Source organism: Lissotriton helveticus, chromosome 2_1 (genome assembly GCF_964261635.1).
Source record: "Lissotriton helveticus chromosome 2_1, aLisHel1.1, whole genome shotgun sequence".
NCBI lineage: Eukaryota > Metazoa > Chordata > Amphibia > Caudata > Salamandridae > Lissotriton > Lissotriton helveticus.
In genome coordinates, this window is record NC_136059.1 from 311,698,892 (window position 1) to 311,719,004 (window position 20,113).

Below are 20,113 nucleotides of genomic sequence, written 5' to 3' on the forward strand. Positions count from 1 at the left end.
CAGTTGTGTAGAATAGAATGCAGTGGTGCAGAGTGCATTTGCACAGAGTGCAGTGGAATAGAGTTGATTGTTTCAATATAGAGTGAAGTGGCATAGAGTGGAGTGGTACACAGTAGAGTGGAGTGGTGCAGGGTAGAGTGCAGTGGCATAGAGTTCAGTGGGATAGAGTAGAGTGCAGTGGTGCAGAGTAGATTAGAATGGCATAGAGTGCACTGGCGTAGAGTGGAATGGCACTCCATTGGCAGAAAATGCAGTGGCATATAGTGCTGTGTTGTTAAGTCGACATAATCTTATCAAATTTCTGGCATTACACATTACAACTCTTAAGCTAAATGCCAGTGTATATGTCATTACCCCATGCCACACAGTTGCGATTGACTTCAGCAAAATTATTGTAGCATGTGAAGAAAACAAATGAATTAAACACGAGTAGCTGTTGTTTGCAAAGTATGCGATTTTGTACTATTGAGTAATGGCAAATGTGTCCATTAATAGTGCAACATACTGCATTTCACGTACATTTTTGGGCATGTGTCATGATTTCCTCTAGAGAAATTAGGTACATTTTGCCCAAACCTACAAAACATGCTACTATATTTTTTAGCTTTACCATTTAGTGATTTGTAAAGCATGGTCTAGAGGATAAAACCATACTCGGTCGCGTTGACTGAAACGTTCATTTGAGTTGTATGATAAGCACTATCAGGTGCACTTGGAATTGATATAATATAGCACATTTTTTCACCCACCTAAGCAGTATGGCTTCACTCGGTTTCTGTGCCGTTCACGGTCGTACCGATATCCAGGATAGCATGTACATAAGACCCTGCCAAAGTTATCTGTGCATTGCTGTTCACATGGAGCCTCGGCACACACATCATAGTCTGAAATGAGAAGCATATACATTGTATTACACATTACATAAGGAATCATTGCCAGGATTGCCAAGATAAAGGTCAGATATTGGAAGTCACCTAGGAGGTCTGTGACCATATAGAGGAATGAGGCCAAAGGATTGTTTTAGAATTTTCATGAGATTATCTTTACTTTGATGGACTTTTAAAGATGTAGGGGCAGATTTATGAAGGCCTTGCGCCGCCGGTGCGTCACTTTTTCACATGTTAAAAATGACGCACCGGCGGAGCAAGGCCTTCATAAATCTGCCCCGTAGAATATCTGGACACATTTTCTCCCTTATAGCAAGGCGCAGTTGCAGTGACACCTCAAACATAGATGAAAAGTACGAAAGATTACAACCATTCATTTATTTGTGTATCTTCAACAGTGATTCATAAAGATTCTCTTAAATTAAATACAAGTATGATTTACAACCAGAAAAAAATATGCAGTATGATCTTGCAAATTTAAAAAGGACATGGTGTGAGGTCAAATTTAAAAAGGGACATAATGTAAAAATAAGAGTAGATTTTTCTATAGGAGTACATAGATGCAAGTCAAAAGACACAAGGTAATATCTTTGAGGGAATTGAACAAATATGTAAAGTGGTGAACAACAACTTCTGGAAACATTTTTAAATGTAGAGAGAAGAGAATTTGTTAATTTGATGCTAAAAGTATTTATACATCAAAGTATGTATTTGTAAACTATGCAACTTAGCAGCACAGAGACTGTCATTTGCATAATTTATACAAGTGTCTGATAGAAATATCCAAAGAGTTGCCGATGTATTGGAAACGGGGAAGTGGGTGCGCTTCTCTGAGTTACGTCTCTTTTACAGCACCCAACAGCAGTAACAACCTCCAGAGGCCCAACACAGCAACAGGAACCTTTTGACAGGTCAGAACACCCAACAAGGAAGTTCAGGGGAGCTGGTAGACCTTCTTCAAGCAGGATACACAGCACACAAAAAAGTCTTTATCCTCTCTTTGGCAGAAACAGCCACTGCAGGCCAACCCCAGACAGCACACAACAAAGGGGCAGTACTTCTCCTTCTCCTTCAGCTTTTCCAGCTCTTCTCCTTGGCAGAGGTTCCTCTTGAGTCCAGAAGTATTCTAAAGTTCTGGGGTCTGGGCCCCAATATTTATACAGCATTTTCCTTTGTTCTCTTGTGGCACCTTACACCTTACCCTTACAAGGGCAACTGTTTCCTACATCGGTCGGAAGTCGGTAGTCGAAAGCAGAGCAGAGCAGTTGCAGTGGCAGACGGAGCAGAGCGTCGCCAGCAAGCGGAAACAGGCAGGAGAGGCACGGTGGTGAGCGTGGTGGTGAACAGCAGAGCCTCCCAACACCAGCGAACATCTACGACAGGCGGAAGCCACTTGTTCTTTCTGGAGCGGTCAGTGCTGCACACGCCCCGCCGCGGTTCATTTGCTGAAACGCGGCTGAAGCAGCGTCTCTCCTGGAAACCGCTGGAGCAGTGGGGGAGCATTTGCCTGGCCGCGGGAACCCTTCAACGAGGCAGAAGTCAGCTGCTTGTTCTTCCTGGAGCAGGTGCTGTGGAGCATTTGCCCGGCGCGGCAGGAGCCAAAGATCATCTGTCCATTGCGGTGGAAGCCGCTTGTCCTTTCTGAAGTGGCTGAGCCGCAAAACTAGTGCTAGCCGAGCCGTGCCGGTTCGGGTTTTTGCAGTTGCACAGCACAGCATTAGAGTGAGGCCGCGAGAAGAAGAGGCTGAGGAGACCAGAATAGAGGAGGTGAGGTAGTTGTAAAGCGGTAGAGCCCCTGCTGCTCCTGCTCTCACTCCCACTCCTGCTCAAAGCTTTTAAGCCGCAAGACTCAGCTCTTGTGCCAGCTGGGCTCACAGGTCGGTTCGGTCTGCGGGGGTCTTGCGGGGTCCACGGGCTACCTGTCTGGCTGTTAACACCTAACTGCGTGTTCCTGCAAAGCGGTAAAATGCTTCGCCTCCTTGAAAGTAAGTACCATACGAAGACTGATTCGCATATAAACTAAATCAATGCAACACTTGGAAGGCAAACAGTGTGAACCATAGTCTCCCCTCCGCGGGGGTGTGCACAGTTCATTATCGTTGAGGAGCCGCCCCTGTGCACAGAATCATGGAAACTCCAGAGCAAGAGCAGAGAAGCAGAGACTTAAATAGGCCCGGCACCTGGACAATCCTCAGCTCCGCCAGCTCTCCTCTAGCTCTCCACTAGCTCCTCAGCTCCTCTCCACACACCCAGGAATAGGAGCATCTGGAGTGTGAAAGGCAGCTACTGAGGCCCTGTTCAGCCCCTGTTGAAGGGCTGAAATCTTTCTGCAATCTCCGCAATCTCTGCGATCTAATGGTCCCTGGGTGACCCATGAGGTCAGGAAGAACGAGGGAGGCCTTTCTGCCCAAACCAAAGGGGAAAAAGGGAAGGAAACAAAATCCCAGCGCACAGGACATTGCCGAGCAAAAACTCATTGCAACTGAGCAGAACCAGGGTGAGTCAACAGCACGGATGCAACCTACCAGCACCATATGCTCTTACCAACCTAAGATCTATACAAAGTTCAATTTCCTAAAGGACGCAGGGTCAGCTCTTTTTTCCAGCAATGCAACCCTCAAAGGCTTGCAGTCGCCATTGTTACCAATACCACTACAAACGCAAGCACTTGTACCAAGCCTTCTGCCCCTAGACAAACGTGGGGCATTACAGTATCAAGGCCAGCAATTAGAGCCCAAACATCAATCACCAACATACTCCGCAGGCGCAAAGGAAGCAGGTAGCATAACCCCAGCGGATTCTGCGGGAATGCATGGCAATTTGGGGTGCTCCCCAGCAAAAACAACCCGACAGGGCAGCACTCAGAGGAGCCCGACTGCAGAACACAAGCCCCGAAAAACAGCTGATGCACCATCACAACTCAATGCCAGAGCAGAAGACTGCGCTATCAAAAAATCCAATGTTAATAGCGAAGACAGCTCAGACTCAAGGAGAGAAGATGGGGCACAAATCAGCACAACCAACTCAGGATTCTCCCCAATAAAAACTAGCTGGAAGGGCAGCATTCAGAGGACCCCGATTGCAGAACACAAGCCCCAAAAAGTAGCTGTTTCATCGCTACAACTTGACGCCAGAGCTGAAGACTGGACCACCAAAAAAAATCAAGAACATGAGGGAAGCCAGCACAGACTCAAGGAGAGACGATGGGAAACAAATCAGTGAATTTAACTCCAGCCTCTCTACCAACATGTCGATAAGAAGTTATAGCACCCCTATCAAAACAACAGACCGAGCAAATATAAGACTTTCCCCAATTCCCCCAAAGAAAAAAGATGAAATAGCCCGAGAACAATATAGAAATCTATTCCACCTTTATAAAAAGCTCATCCTGGCAACCAAGGCTGCCTACTTTGAGAATCGGATTAGCCAGGCCGACAACGTCCAGAAGGAGACATTTAAAATCCTAACGGAGCTAAGTAAAAGACCCCAAGAAACGGAAACAACAATCCCCTGCAATACCTTTCAAAACTACTTTCTAGAAAAAGTAGACACCATTCTACAGAATATCAGAAAGGATGCTGGGCCAGGCCTCATTGATCAATCGATTGTTCATCCTCTGAAGGATGTTATCATTTCACACTTTCCTCAACTAGACCCTATGAGCCTGGAGCAAATTATGAGCAAAACCAAGTCCGGGTCCCCAGCTGATCCGTGCCCCCCTAGCGTATTCCGCCTAGCATGTCCTATTCTAGAGGAGCATGTCCTCTCGTTGCTGAACAAATCATTACTTACAGGGCAGCTACCTGATGGATTTAAAGAAGCCCGGGTAAAGCCTTTAATAAAGAAACCAGGAGCCGATCCCAAGTCCTTGAAAAACTATAGGCCGATCTCCCAGCTCCCGTTCCTGGCCAAAGTCCTGGAGCAACATGTGCTGAAGTCCCTGGCCTCGTTCTTGGAGTCACACCACCTTCTCCACAAACTTCAGGCAGGATTCCGCGCATACCACAGCACCGAACTGGTGATGCTCTCGGTGCTGGATGAGTTGAGAGAGATGGCTGACAGTAAGAAACCGAGCGCCCTGATACTTCTAGATCTATCGGCAGCGTTCGATACTGTCAGCCATACACTGCTCCTGGACAGGTTGACCAGTTTTGGGATTCAGGGGTCAGCATTCTGTTGGCTGAAATCTTTCTTGACTGGGAGAACACAGAGGATTCAGCTAGGGGAGGAGATCTCAGAGGTTGGAAACTTAACATGTGGGGTACCTCAAGGCTCCGCCTTATCCCCCTCCTATTTAACCTGTACCGTCAGCCATTAATTAACTCCCTGGCAAAGATGGGTTGTCGCGTATTTAATTACGCTGACAACACCCAATTGTTGCTGAGTATAGAGAATACAGTACAAGCTCAGACCGAAGCGCAGAATGTACTCAGATACACCGTTAGGTGGATGTCCTCGAATCTTCTGAAAATAAACCCTGAGAAGACAGAAGTTTTAGTGGTCGCATCGACCTGCTCCCCATGGAGTGACTTGTATTGGCCCCAGGATCTGGGCCCTACTCCTAAACCAGCGGACAAAGTAAAAAGTCTGGGCATCAAAATTGATCGTGAGTTGTCAATGGCGAGCCAGATTTCCACCGTAGCCGGCACCTGTACGGGTTTGATTAGACAACTACGTAAATTAGCCCCTCTTTTGTCCAGGTCCATGCTGCGTACGGTCGTATCCGCGACCATAATATCCATTCTGGACTATGGAAATGCGCTGTACCTAGGCCTTCCGAAAATACTAACTAACAGACTGCAGGTGACCTTAAATGATGCGGCCCGCCTCATTTTCAGGCTACCAAGACGCTCACATGCCTCACCACTGCTACAGACCCTCCACTGGCTGCCTATAAGGCAGCGGTCTGAATTCAAGAGCCTTTGTATAGCCCATAAAGCGATCTATGGACAAGCTCCGTCATACATAAAAAAAACGGCTGGAGCCGTACAAGCCAGAACGGTGTCTTAGGTCCTCCGATGCACAACTGCTTGTTTGTCCTCGTTTTAGACTCGCCACAAAAGGTGGAAGATCCTTTTCGGTCTTGATCCCTAAAATATGGAACAAACTACCTGAGTCCCTCCACAAAGAGGGAAACCTCCTTTGCTTCAGGAAGTCTCTGAAAACAATTCTGTTCAGAGAGGCTTTGAGTTTAGCCTAAGCACGTTCCCCTTTGGTCATCCTGCTGAGTAAGATGCTGTTTCCTTTCGGTCAAAAGCGCCTTGAGACCTGCCGGTGAGTTGGCGCTATATAAACCGGAAATACAAATACAAATACAAATTCCACAACCCCCTGCCCAAGGAAGTGTGCCTACCCAACATGGAGGATCATGCGCAGGGATACCGCACCTAAGTCAGAAAGAAGAGGGCAGGGAGATCATGTCCTGCTTAAATACACAAGAATGGTAAGACATGCTCGCCACTTACAACTCAGACCAAGAACAGAGAGTGCACCTTTGCCAAAACTCTCCTCAAGAGTCCCCTCAGAACTCCATCTCGGCAGAACAAAACAATAAAAGCACAAATGAGAAAGAGCTTAGAAAGGAACAAAACACTGGCACTTGGACCTCATTACTGAACACAATACAACTAGCCGTCGAAGCACTGCAATATCAATCAGAAAAAATGGAGATCCAATTAACACTCTTGAACACACTGGCAGTCTTCACAGGCATTAACGAAAAACTGGGAAACTTGAATGACCTGATAAAAAGAGCACAAGCAAACACTTACCAGGTTGTTGACAAATTATCCACATTGCCCTTAATGCTAAGTGGTCTGATACATGATATCAAATGCGCAACAGCAGAAAATTTAACAAAAGACCAGGGCATCTCCAATTGCACGGAGGGAATAATCGACAGTAAAACAACCGGAACCACGCATAAAGGCAAGCCTGAGGCGGACACTGAGAAGACGGGACGGCTCAGAGACGGAGTGCTTCCAAAACTCAATGCCAAACAACGCCGCTAAAAGAAAAGGAAAGGGCGCAACCAAAAGCCCCAAATAAACGCAACAAAATACTTCCCTATCTTCTCAGGTCCTCAGAACAAACAGGACACCAACTACAGAGACGCAGGCCAAATAAATCAGGCACAACTGCCCCAACCACTTCCAAACACCTTTTGGTACAGGGAACAGCCCTAAAACATCCAATCACAATCAGGGCACTGACGGAAACTGGGGAAGCTAAAGGACAAGGAGCGTCATTAAGGGACAAAATAGAACAAAAAGAAGCTACAAGACAAGAAACCAGAATCAATCTTCTAACAATAGAATAGAACAGTTGACAAACAGCCAAGATTTGAGGGGAGAAACAAGGGACTCATCCAACGAACCGGCACTCCTAGAGCAGGCACGCAGAGAGATATGCAACTTAGGGGCCACAAGGCTGATCGAAAGAAAGCAAAAAGTCACCAACACTTACTTAAACACAGGGCCTAGAGAGAAATTTGTGGAACAGCAAACAGGTCAAATCAAGACCCACTACTCAGAGAGATCGAATGATTATCAGACTAACCAAAATCAGCTAGTTGGATGTCACTGGAAAAAAGGGTACAAGACAGGGGGCAAAAACTAAAGCAAACATCCCTATTGTCTATAGCATCCAAACCAAACACAAAGAACCTCATGCCAGAAGAGCCAAGCTACCAAGTGGAAACACAGCTCGAACAACCAACTAGTGAGTCAACGGCCACAACATACCTACAGGCAGCGACACAACAAATATCGGGAACCAGACAGCAGGAAACAGAGGTCTTGGTCTTTTATCCTCTATATACCTCAAAAGGACATCAGGACTTGCTAAATTGAGGAAACATTCTTAGATTAACGAAATCCATTCCAAACCTGGCTGGCATAAGTTCAAAGGATCTACTCTCCGTAGAGTTCATACCTAATGCTAATCCTCAAAGCCCAGAGGCAACAAAGATGACATAGATCACAAGCAAAAACGCAGACACAATCCTAGCCAAACTGGTGATATTCCAAATCTGGGGCATCAACATTGCCCCTTTTCAAAAACCAGCCTACCCACTTCTACTGCTGAGCATCGCAAGCCCTGTAATAAAAAACACCAGGCACACTGAAACAGCATACTCAGAGGCGCACGGGGAAGATGGCAACAACGGAGCGCCAGCAGCCAGTGGGAGCGGCCAGATATATGGCCAAGGGCAGTCACTTATTCAAACCAAGATCCTACAAGGGAAGTTCTATCCCGCACAATAACTATACGTTCAGAGGAGGGCTGATGCAATCTACAAGATAGAGCATACAGCAGGGCAAAGGAACCTGCCCTTGGGCTATGCTTGTGGAACATTAATGGATTAGCAACAAAAAAAGAAGACCCTGAGTTTTTGAACTACGTTACTATCTTCGATATAATCATGTTGCAAGAAACTTGACTCATGGACCCACAGCACATTGAGGATTACACATCCTTTACCACATCTGCAACAAGGACTGGCAGGTTTGGCCACTGCTCCGGAAGTCTGACCACCTACGTTTCCACACGGTCATAGCCTCAGCAACCCTTATGGACTCGATGTCAAGTGCAATACTAGCAGGCACAATTAGCATCCCGTTTGATGAAAATGAAATGGAGGTCTGCCTAATTCATGTGTATGTCCATCTGAAAAGCAAAGCGAAAGACTCAACTAAACTCACCAACCAACTGGCCGAGTATGCCTTATTGGAGGACAAGGTGATCTTCTCGAAAACATCTCATGCCTGGATGACTCTCAACTCCTAGAAATCACTCATGCCACAACCATATTTTAACCAGGGCTATCCCAGAGCCATAAAAATCAACGTTCTAAGGTACAGACTGGGGATTCTCCCATGCACCCAGAATCTCCCACCATGGATGAGGACAAACGGTCAAAATACTTGCAGGCTGTGTAACATCAACAATGGCGACATTCTTAATTGAATCTGCCTATGCGAAGTACTGCACCCAGCACAGCAACAGCTCCTTAAAGAACCCCTTAAGCAGAAAGGCATCCGCACCAGCAGACAAGCTGTGCTGGCCTGCTTAAATCCAACAAATATTCAACTAAACTGCAGTTTGGTAAAATTTCTGATGGTCGCTGAACAAAAAATGCCAAAATTACCCAAAAATTTTCTACAAAGCCTGCCTCCACAGGCTGACCAGCAGATGGGTAAAAGGACATAGCGGAACCTTATCAAGGATGCCTACCAGCAGCAAAGGGACAAACCTTGAAAAAAGGAGAGTCCACTTGAAAGATGCGACAAATGTGCAAACATGGCTGGTGTAAGGAAAATCTGAGAGATGCACATTACTGCATCCAGCGATTGATGATTCTTTCTAATTAGCACAACTGAACTATGATTTTAAATGATAATTAACCTTCTTTCTTTGACATTTTTTATTGTTTTTAAACACAGATGTTTTAGGAATTTTTGTAATGGTATTATTGCAACGGTTTTAATTAGCTATGCAAAAATAAAATTAACTTGAACTTGTGGCAGGGAGGCTCTGTGCTCAGTCAAAACCAGTTCTGTCCTCTCTGGTCCAGCTTCCTGCCAGGAGGTGGAGACAGCATTGTGTAAGGCAGACAAGGCCCATTCAGGTGCAAGGATATCTCATCCCCCTACTCTAAATGCAGCCCAGGTCTATTCAACCCAGCACTGACTCATTCAGGAAAGTCAGGACACACATCAACACCACGCATGTGGCTGTCTGAGAGAATGCACATCCCCAGCCCCTATTACTCATTGGAGACAGTAAATCCGCAAACCAGCAGAGGCACACAGGTGGCACAGATGGCTAAGCAAGAAAATACCTACTTTCTAAAAGTAGTATTTTCAAACACACAATATAAAAATCATCTTTACTAAAAGATGTTTTTTTATATTCTGAGTTCAGGCATACTAAACTTCATCTCTCTTTCTTGTCCCAATGGGAAGTTATGTTTTTAAGATATTATAAGTCAACAGATTGCCTTTCAGTAGTGAAATACGAAATTCACCGTATTTTACTCTCAGGACATGTCACACACTTCAGTACCTGTCTTACCTTCCACATACACTGTACCCTGTCCACATGGGTACCTTGGGCCTATCTTAGGGGTGACTGAAAATGTAATAAAAGGGAAGGTTAGGGCCTGGCAAGTGGTTGCACTTGCCAGATCGATGGCAATAGAGAGTGTGCGCAGACACTGCAGTAACAGGCTTGAGAACCTTTTGCAAGGCTGCTTGTGTGGTTGCACAATCAGTGCTGCAGGCCAACCAGTAGCACTTCATTTACAGACCCTTGGCACACTCAGTGCCCTGTACTAGGGACTTAATAGTAAATCAAACAAGCAAATCGTCGAAACACCAATCCCTAATAGCAATTTACACAGACAGCATATGCACTTAGCACTGATCAGCAGTGGTAAAGTGCCCAGAGTCATAAAACCAACAACAGCAGGATTAAAAACAGGAGGCCAAAAAGCAAAAAGTCTGGGGTTAAACCCGCTGAAAAAGCCAGGTCTAACAATAACCAATAGTTTATGGGCCCAATTTTGGGCATAACCTGTAGCGGGCTGTCTACTGACTCCACTAGCCTAGAGATCTTTCATCTGTCCTCTTACTGCTCTCTTTACTCTACAGTGCCATCTTCTAAAGGGCACACAAGCAAAGACATTTAGCCGGAGTGCGAGAATAGCAGTTGAACTCCATTGCAGCGAGTCTATGATTATGCTCCTCCACTTTCCAACACTATTCAACAGCCCTCCTGGTCACCTCTGACCCTGCATTCTCTCTCATGAGTGATGCTCACCCTCAATAGCTAGGGAAAAAAGTGCGCCGCCTCACGAAAGGACCCGGTTTATTACTCATCAGTGCGATAGAAGGCAGATACAGGGGGTAGATTGGGGGCATGATGCCCTCACCTCAGTGATTTCCAGGGTCCCACACTCCTTCATTAACCTTTTCCATGCGTCGGAATGCCCCAGGCCATCCGACGTCACAGTGGGCGTGTGCGGAGGACGGCTGGGGGTTCTCCGATCTGCACACGCATCAGATTCGGCCGCACCATGGCAGAACGTCCGCCGCGGCAAATCGATTAAGACGCATTTATAGATTTTTAATTGAAACCAACCCTGAAGTTCTGATTGGCACCAGGCACAATGTTTTCTTTTTTCCTGGAATATAGTTTTTAATACTCACAAGTTGATGCTTATGACACCTGGCAAAAACGGAAGCAGCCTCCAGGGCCCCGCATGAAGCTTTGGCCACGGCACCCGGCAAACCGTCTTCGAAGCAAGGCGTGACACTGCTGATTCTTTCAGGGATAGGACAAGTGAAAACCATCCTTTGGAGTGTACAATATAAAAAGATATGTTACTGCAATCTGTGAGGGGATTCATGTTTCAGCTAGACTTGACTGACTCAGAAAGGTTGAGGTCCCTCTCTGCAAATGAGCATATGCAGGCCTTTTGTCAGCACATTGATTCGATTAAGGAAATCTTTGATGAATGTTGAATTAGAGCAGGGTAATTTGTGGGAATATCTAATTCATTTTAAGCAAGAACAGTAGACAGCGACTTTGGAGCAATCAGGCTGCCAATATCAAGGACATTCATCACTTGTGTGTTGGGAAATATTAGACAGCATGACTGGAAGGAAGTTCTATTGCATAAATAGTAATTGTTTTTTTTAATACTTTAAATATTTGGCATATAGTTTTCTTTGACCAAATAAATTATTTTAGATCTGACAGCAAGGCCAAATTGGATGAGAACATTAAACTAAGTCAATTTTACCTTAGCTGAAAATCTTCTATTATTCATAGAGCCCTGTCTCGTCTATGGCATGCTGCAGTGATAAACAGCAAACACAATTAAAAGTGTAAAGCCTGCTGATAAATCACAATTGTTATCGTTAATTCTGACCAGATGGGCCATGACTGTTTTGTGCTATCAGTTTTGCTGATTAGAATAAATATCTAGGCGAAAACAAAGCTAGGTTTAGACGAGGACAATGACAAAAACAAAAATTATTGCTTTTCTATAACTGTTATGATATACCAAAAGTAATCTACTTTCCAAACCCTCTCTATTTGCATTGCCCCACTTATGATTCTGGACATGAACAGGCACTCCATGTATCTTTAGATATTGTAGCAAGTAACAAAAGAGGGGGGGAGTGAAGAGGTTGCGCTACATCAGCATAAGAGATGGAAACGTCCTCCTCCAGTAACCATGTAAAAATGGCTTCTCATAAGGACCTAAAGAGATCCCTTCTGCACTTTAAACGATAATGATAAAAAGTGAATTCTTTACAAGGTAATCACTATGTGGTGCATATTATAATACACATGCACTGTATAGTATACCCTAATGGGTATGTTTCCGGGGCAGCAGTGAGGTAGTATCCAGGCGAGGTAGCAACCTTGAAGACTGTTTGACTACAAATGCGCCTCCCCTCCCGTACGGAAGCACGGAAACATACCTATTAGGGTACAGCATACAGTGCATGTGCATTATAATATGCACCACATAGTGATTACCTTGTAAAGAATTCATTTTATATCATTATTATTTAGAGTGCAGAAGGGATCTCTCTAGGTCCTGGTGAGAGGCCAGGGGAGGGCTTCAAAACATGTCGACAAAGGAAGTACTGCTCATTAAAGCATAGTACTCCGCTGATTCCCCACTTTTAACGATGCCGATTTAGGAAAATTAAAGTCTTTTTTCCTCCTAGCCAGGTATTTTTTAATTAATTCATCAGTTCACTTAGTCACTCCTGACCCTTCCATTCGCACTTCTACACTTCAAATAGTATTGTCAAAATCAGTGCTCCGGCGTAGTCGTAGGTCGTAGCACTCTCCGTCCCGCAGAGGGGCGGGATGACTCCGATGATGTAGCATGCCACCAAGGGTCCTTTTGGTGGGTGAGGGGTATTTTAACAAAGCTGTGTGCCTTCCCAGAACGCAGCAGCCACACTCTTTTTGGAAGGACACTATGCCATATGTGATAAAGGCTGATCCCTATGTTTATTACATCTTTATAAATTGTCCCATTATGTAAAGACTGCATTGTGCAAACACCACCAGGGCAGGTCCTCGTACAAGTGCATGCATCGATAAGCGTGAGTTCTGTGATCAAAATGTGCATGTCTGAAATTGAACAATTTATTAGCAAATGCAAATAATGGTAATTACTTCATGTTATCACATCCTAGCCCTATGCCTCAATCGGTGAGGCCTGCTGGAGACACAAATGACCTTTGGGAAACCGAAATGTAACACTACTGTCACCCCTCCTGGACACCCCATGTTTTTCATCAGTCTCTGTGTAAAGACATGGGCCTGACTTTGGAAGCCACGTGATATGTCATTCAGAGTGTATCCCTTGTTTAAATGTATTTCAAGACATTTGTAATTTTGTGGAAATGAAGTGTATTTCACAGGGAAACAAATTCCCACACCCTTAGATGAGTGCTTTTCACAGAAGACAGTCCAATCCTCACTCCTCTTCTAAATCCTGGTCCCTGTGGCTTTATTTATGGTAACCTGACAGAATTAAACATTGCTTTTTGGCAGAGAATGCTGAGGGGTTGCAATAGCCCTCCACCGAGGCACTGTTTTTGTTCTCCCAGTGTACTCTCTGAGGAGAAAAACTTGACCTCAGCCTGATTGGCGAGAACTTCGAGATTGCAAGATGTCCAGGCCATTAATGGCAGTGTGACTTGATTCTACTTCCCAGCTCTGTGCACATAAACTAGAGCTTCCCAACAACTCACTGGTCAGTTCCTGGACTCGGACCCGCTTGAGCTCTTGATGCTGAGATGAACACAGATTGTGGAGCAAGTGTGCTGCCGTGTACACCCAGCTGGTACTAAGCCTTTGGCACTGCCAAATCACTGCTGCTTGTCTGGCTGCTGACCCTGCCCTGCATGGAAGCTCACAGCCAGCCAAAGGCGCCCAGAGAGCAGGAGCCCACCGTGTCGCTAACCATGAGATGGAGGTGGGCAGATGAAGATTTGAACTTATTAGGCGGAGATGTTTGCAAGCATCAGCTGAGCCCATGGGTCTACCTCCAGCGATGGAGACAGAATGCGGGGAGAGCAATCCTTGTAAGTAGTCATTCAGCCCGGTGAGCGTGTGCCACTGGGTAATGCTATTTGCTATTTTCTGCTATTTCGTGTTGCTTTCTTGATCTGTCATGAGTGGCAGTTCCACTCCCTGCTGTTAGACCAGCTAGATGCAGACAGAGACCCCAGATTACATGCACAAACACCAGGACACGTTCCCCTTGCCTTGCAGGCACTCCTGACTCTTTTGAAATAGCTGTACTTGATCTGCAAAGTGTTGTTTGGGAATCTGCAAACATTCTTATTTTATGCAAGCGATACAAAGTGTCTAATTTAGGTGAGGACGTTACAATCCCCCATTGTGAGTGTGTTCGTATCTACATCACTTCACAAACAAATGGCGTTTGCAAAGTTCGTGTTTTGCTTGCAGGTAATTTTGGACACCTTTTGAGGTTCACAAACGTTAGAGTTTGGAAATGATTAGACGTTTCCATGAAGTTTACTGTATTTATCAAGTGGCCATTGATTTAGTAACTGTACTGTGGCATGTATATTGTTTAGTTGTGGCTAGTGACCCGAATGAGAGTGCACCATTAGCTCACTGTACCATAACGTATTATTATGATGTTGTGTTTAGTATAGTCTTATCTTCACACCATCGTTGGCTGGATATTTGTAGAGTCGAACCTGCGAGTGCCATGCGCTAGCGCATGTGTCTCGGTTGTGATACAATTAAAAAAATACTTTAGTTTCCAAGAAATAAATTCTTACAGAAATATTGCACATTACCCGATTCATTAGTAATCAAACAGAAATATCATAAAATTAGTAGTGTGCAGCAAATATTTAGATCAATTTAACCAACACATGACTTCGGCTGTTAACATTGCAAACACTTATAATGTCCGACACCAACACCCATGAATGGTCAACATCCACAGTTTCCACATGCATTAAGATCACACTAAAAAGACAAAAGGTGCCAAAATAACCATTTGCATGCGATATTGTATACAAAAAAGGGATTGGAGCCAACCCGTTTCTTACCATTTGTTGGCTTCATGTGACTCTCTTTTTGTAGCCTCCTTAGTTCGCCAGTGCAGGCAAAACACCACTTCCGGTCACTGCTGTGGCCCAGGGACCAAGCACAGATTGATTCGAGTCAATCTGTACCGGTCCACTGCTCCCAACGTGATTGAGGTACTATATCTTCCCCATCCCACTCCGCCTGGCTGCTGCTCCCTTCATAGCGCTTGCGTTTTTTTTTCTTGTTTTTTTGCCTCCACTTCTGTTTCACTTATTGTGCATGCTTCTTATTGCTTTTACCCCACTGCATCACTGTCTCCGTGTTGCTGGCCCCAGCTTCTCACCCCTCTCCGCTGTCTGTCATTGGCATGCATATTCGCATGCCCCCTCTCTGTTATTCTCGTGACTGTTCTTTCTTTACATTTTCTTTTCTATCTCCGGTGCTGTTTCACTTAGTGCACATGCAGTGTCTCTGTCTTTTTCACTGTGCTCGTCTCTTTATGGCTGTGACGCATTCCCAAATGGCAACAATATTTCAGAGCAGCTGAACAGCATTCATATGCAACGACTTCACGTCACACAAACGGTCCTCGGCTTGAAATTATTTCACTGCATCAATCCTAACTCAAAGTTACAATGAAGAAGACACTGATTGACCAACAGTCCAAAAGATGCGCTCCCATAGGAGAAGAAAGAACTTCAGCACATTCTCCATATCTTCATCTCACTCTGACAGATAAGAGGAAAAGTTGAACCAAGACACTCAGGAAAAATACATTCCCAAGGAGCAGTTGGTAGAGGTTCTTGTTTTTAAAAGCAATTTAGTATCTCTTGTTCATGAACTGGTACTATGCCCCAGTGGGAGACTCCTGAAATACTTTCTTCACATCCACTAGGCAGTATCTGCGGAGTCAGAAATGTACCACTCAGTTCAAGTGAACCTGATGGTGACCAAAGAAGACTTAAACTGCTTCTGCGTACCCAATTGATAAAAAGGTCAATCAATTCCTAGGAACAAGATAATCATTACTGAGTGTTTTTTCAAAGCCCTCCTCATCCCTCCAGTAAGAGGAATATGAACATTTGAATATCGATATCTTGTCAGATGTTTTCTTTGGTAACTTTTGCGTGTCTGCTTTTGATTGTTGTGTGTCCATTGTAGCCCTAATTGGAGGATTGGAAGGTGGAGTACTAAAAAATAGCCCTAATTGGAGGACTGGAAGGTGGGGTACTAAAAAAGAATAGATCCTCTTGAACATATTAGGGACCTCTCAGGAGTCTCTTGCTGTCCTTAATCTTAATTAATCTTAGATTTCTCACCTGTATTGTGGGGCATAGATTGGACCTTATATATTCAAACAGTGATCCTCTTTTGGTAGATAACCCAGTCCCTTTAATTTGGCCAGACTATTCTGCAGTACCCTGGCAATTGAACTTTCCTTTTCCCAATGTCCCTTCAGGGCTCAAAGAAAACCATGTCTACAACCTGGCCCAAGGTGACAAGTGATCATTGTAAGGTTGCGCTGCAAGCTGCTCTTCTGAATTGGACAGGTAATGTGGAGACTGACAATAGTCTATTTCATGTTTGGATTTCTACTTCCCTAGATATTTTTTTCCCATATAGGTCCAGTAAATTAAGATGGAGCGGAACATCTCTTCTGCCGGCTAGTTCAGAGAGACCCTTGCAGAGGAAAAACATGAAGGTAGAGAAAATAGAGTCCCTCTATGAGCCATATCTTAAACTCAGTTACTGAAGGCACTGAAGCGCTCCCATGTTTTATTGTATGCCAAGGAACCAGAATTCTCGGCCAATCCTTCAAGACAGATTTTTTCCATTGTTAACTCTTTTCTCCAACATTTAAGCTGTAAACAAACCATCCAACCCTCTCTAGCGTTCTGTGATAACTTGGACTACTTCGCTGTAGGCAAAATCTCCATAAAAACGTTAATGCTTAGTCGGAGGGCTGATCCTGCCTTACCTTTTATGTAGACCTTCACTCCAATTTCTGAAGCTGATGTTGAATCTGGTTTGGCAGCCTGTTCTTTGAACTCTCCTATAGACCCATGCCCCCATAACTCTTACAGTTAGGTTTAGAAAACATTTGCCCTCAACTCTGCAGACATTTTCTCGCACTTCTGGGAAACAAGCGTATTGTCTCCTCTTTGAAATCCACTGTAGTGAATCCCTTGTTGATGAATCGGTCCATTGATCCGTCCATAAAGGTCAATTTGAGCCCTATTTGGAGACAGTTTCTGAGGCTGCATAGGGTCTAATGTGCTTTATCTATTGGCTGTTTGGGATTGAGAAGTGGATAATGTTTGGGCAAAGTCCCTCAGCCAAATGTTTACCCCATCTCAGGATTTTCTCAGACGTTCACCACTCAATTAAGCATCAACATTCCATGCTTTAGTGCTTGAATCTGAGAGATGAGACTTTGTGTGGTTGATGTAATTTTTTGTCAAAGGCCATCTGGCTTACTATTCACATTTCATTTGTTGCCAAGCTTGCTACAAAGTAAAATGAGAATAGATGCAACGGAGATTGCAGACCTCCCCCTGTGGAAAATTGTGACTTGGTTTTCCTTTATAGGTGATTTATGGGTCCAGACTGCATCATTTAGACTTCTGATGCTTGTTTTTCCTAGTAGGCCATATAGTCCATCTTCTATGATTCCTGGAATGGGGTAAGGTTGGAGACAGTCAATAGTACAATTATATAACAACCATGATGTTGTAAGGGGGGTGTCCTGACAGGACTGCTCAATCTGGGACTAAGTCGTCACATTTTACTGGAACGTTTTGAGAAGGGCTTAATACCTTCTACAAAGTTCCAATGCTTTGTTAATAAAGACATATGGCAGCCTATGCAAAATGCAGCATTAGTTAAGAATATGGCCTCTGGGCTGGACTTTGTCTAACATCTGTGTAGACCTTTGATTTCTCCTTATGATATTTTCCTTGTACAAAGAGGGTTTCAGGGTTCACGCTACAAAACCTTTATAGACGTTACATGTTCCATTGCATTTCATGAAAATATTTTTCTGCAGCTTTTGTTACTGCTAAGTGTCTGAGAAAACTGGAGTTCCATTTGTATATTGGTTCTGTAATCAGGCTATCTCTGGACGAGCTGGTTCTCGAGCTTCATTTCAAAAGTCTCTTCAGTTTAAAATCTGGACCAGGAAATTATCATTCCCTCTTTTGGTAAAGACCAGGCCTTTCTAGATGAAGTTTTGCTACATTCATTTGTAGTCTGCAGAGTGGTGGGAATTATTCAATGTATTGCCGTTCTGCCAGTATGAGTCACACTGTTTTTTTTTATAAGAAAGGGTGGACTCTTGCTCATTTTCTTCGAGTATTTTTAGGTACTTCTATTTGCTTCCATATTGGACCTAGGTAACTCATCATTTTGAAACCTAGAGTAATCATCATATAATTAGGCTTACTATAAAAAATTCACAGATGCGATATTAAGTAGTCAGACCATACTTGAAAAGGGAGAAAGAAAAACTAGTCTCCCGTTTTTTTTTTTTTATGCTACGGGATCCTTCCTGCTGGTGGTCATTCATTTTTGCTATGCTTCGTACCAGCATCTTTTTTTTTGTCTGTTAACTTGCTGTTAATAAGACAGCTGCAGCCCTTAGAAAAGTTTTTTTTTAATCAAAACAGTCAATAGCTTTCATCTGGGTGAAACGTCCTGGGGTGTCACTTCCTGTGATGTCATCAGAGGAGTCAAACAGTAGTGGCTGCAACCAGATGGGAGTGGTGGGGCGGGGGTGGGGGAGAAGGAAATGAAAAAAAAAACATGTACCTGGACCAGCCAGCCGGCTGCAGTCTCTCCTCAGTCGTCTTCCTGTCTCTGACATCAGCAGGAAGCAGCAGGAAGCACCCAGACTCCCCTAAACCAACCACAATGCTGCAATGCAGTCAGGGACTGGGAGGCTTTGCATGTTCCTCACCAGGCTGCGTAATGCAGACTGGTGGTGAACATGCCAAGTTCACATGACTCTTTGGCTAGCCCAAGAGGGTCGGCCAAGCAGTAATGCGCACTTAAGGAGTGCAAACCACTCTTCCGTCTTCTATGGCCAGCCCCGCCCGGCCTCGCCCCTAGAGCCACTGACTTCAATAGGAAAAATAAAATGGTGATAATGATATGTTATTTTGTCTTTTGAGCAGTGGGGCAATGCTCCTCCGCCTTAGCGGAGGAGCCACCACTGGAGTGAAAGAATATTTCATATCACTTTTGCTCCCAGTATTAATTAAGTGCAATGGCTCACTCAACTACTGTTGATTAAGCTCAGAAAACATTTGTATAAGTCACTTGTAACAACAGGGTCAAAGAATCTCACCAGGACTTGCGTAGGATTCCTTTCACATGGGGATATGTTGTATCTGAGATCCATGCTTAGATGAAAAAAGGCAAATACCTCACTCCAAGACAAGGTAAGCAGTAAGCAGCACAAGACAAGGTAAGCAGTAAACGGCACTTTAAAACTGTAAAACTGAATAATGTAGGGCACTATTGTGTGCAATGTTATTGGAGCAGATGAGGAAAATATTTGAAATCTGGGTTTTTCTATTAGGTCACTATGGCACAGTGGAAGGCACCCACACAGTGCCTAATTTGTGCTGGTGCTTAGCACCAGCACTTTCTTATATTCCATATAGGTACCCTATATAGGCGCAGGTAACATTGCAACCTTTCACCTATATCCTTGCCTACATTACATACATAAATGTAAATGTAGTATACTTGTAAAGCGCACAGCTGCCCCAGCAACGGGGCGTCCCGGCGCTGTATAACTCTGGCGAACCCGTCCTGGCTTTCCCTGTGGGATGGTCCCTTGCTGGGAGTCCCCAAGGTGGAGCCAGGCATCCCCGGAATTGGTGGGGCCGTTGTGGAGATTAGGCAAGCTAATGCCCAGAGTTGCCGAGTGGAACCCCTGATTAGAGTAAGCACCGAAGCGAGAATTATCAAGTCCGCTGACCAAGATCCACGACCCTGCCGCGTCGGGAATTGAACCCTGGTCCCAGGCTGACTTCTGCTCTCGGGCCTGCCGCCTCTAACCAGTGAGCCACACTACTCCACTAACGGTTCATAGGGACTGACCTTTTACCTAGATA

At 44.6% G+C, this 20,113-nt stretch overlaps 1 protein-coding gene across 1 annotated transcript in view; it reads right to left on the reverse strand.

Annotated features, from left to right (window-relative positions):
* The window catches only part of CCBE1 (collagen and calcium binding EGF domains 1), an 885,539-nt gene that overhangs the window by 90,523 nt on the left and 774,903 nt on the right, over positions 1 to 20,113 (reverse strand). Inside the window, exon 4 of the mRNA XM_078677273.1 lies at positions 750 to 884. Within this exon, the coding sequence (XP_078533399.1) occupies positions 750 to 884 (135 nt within the window). The remainder of the gene's footprint in view (positions 1 to 749; positions 885 to 20,113) is intronic.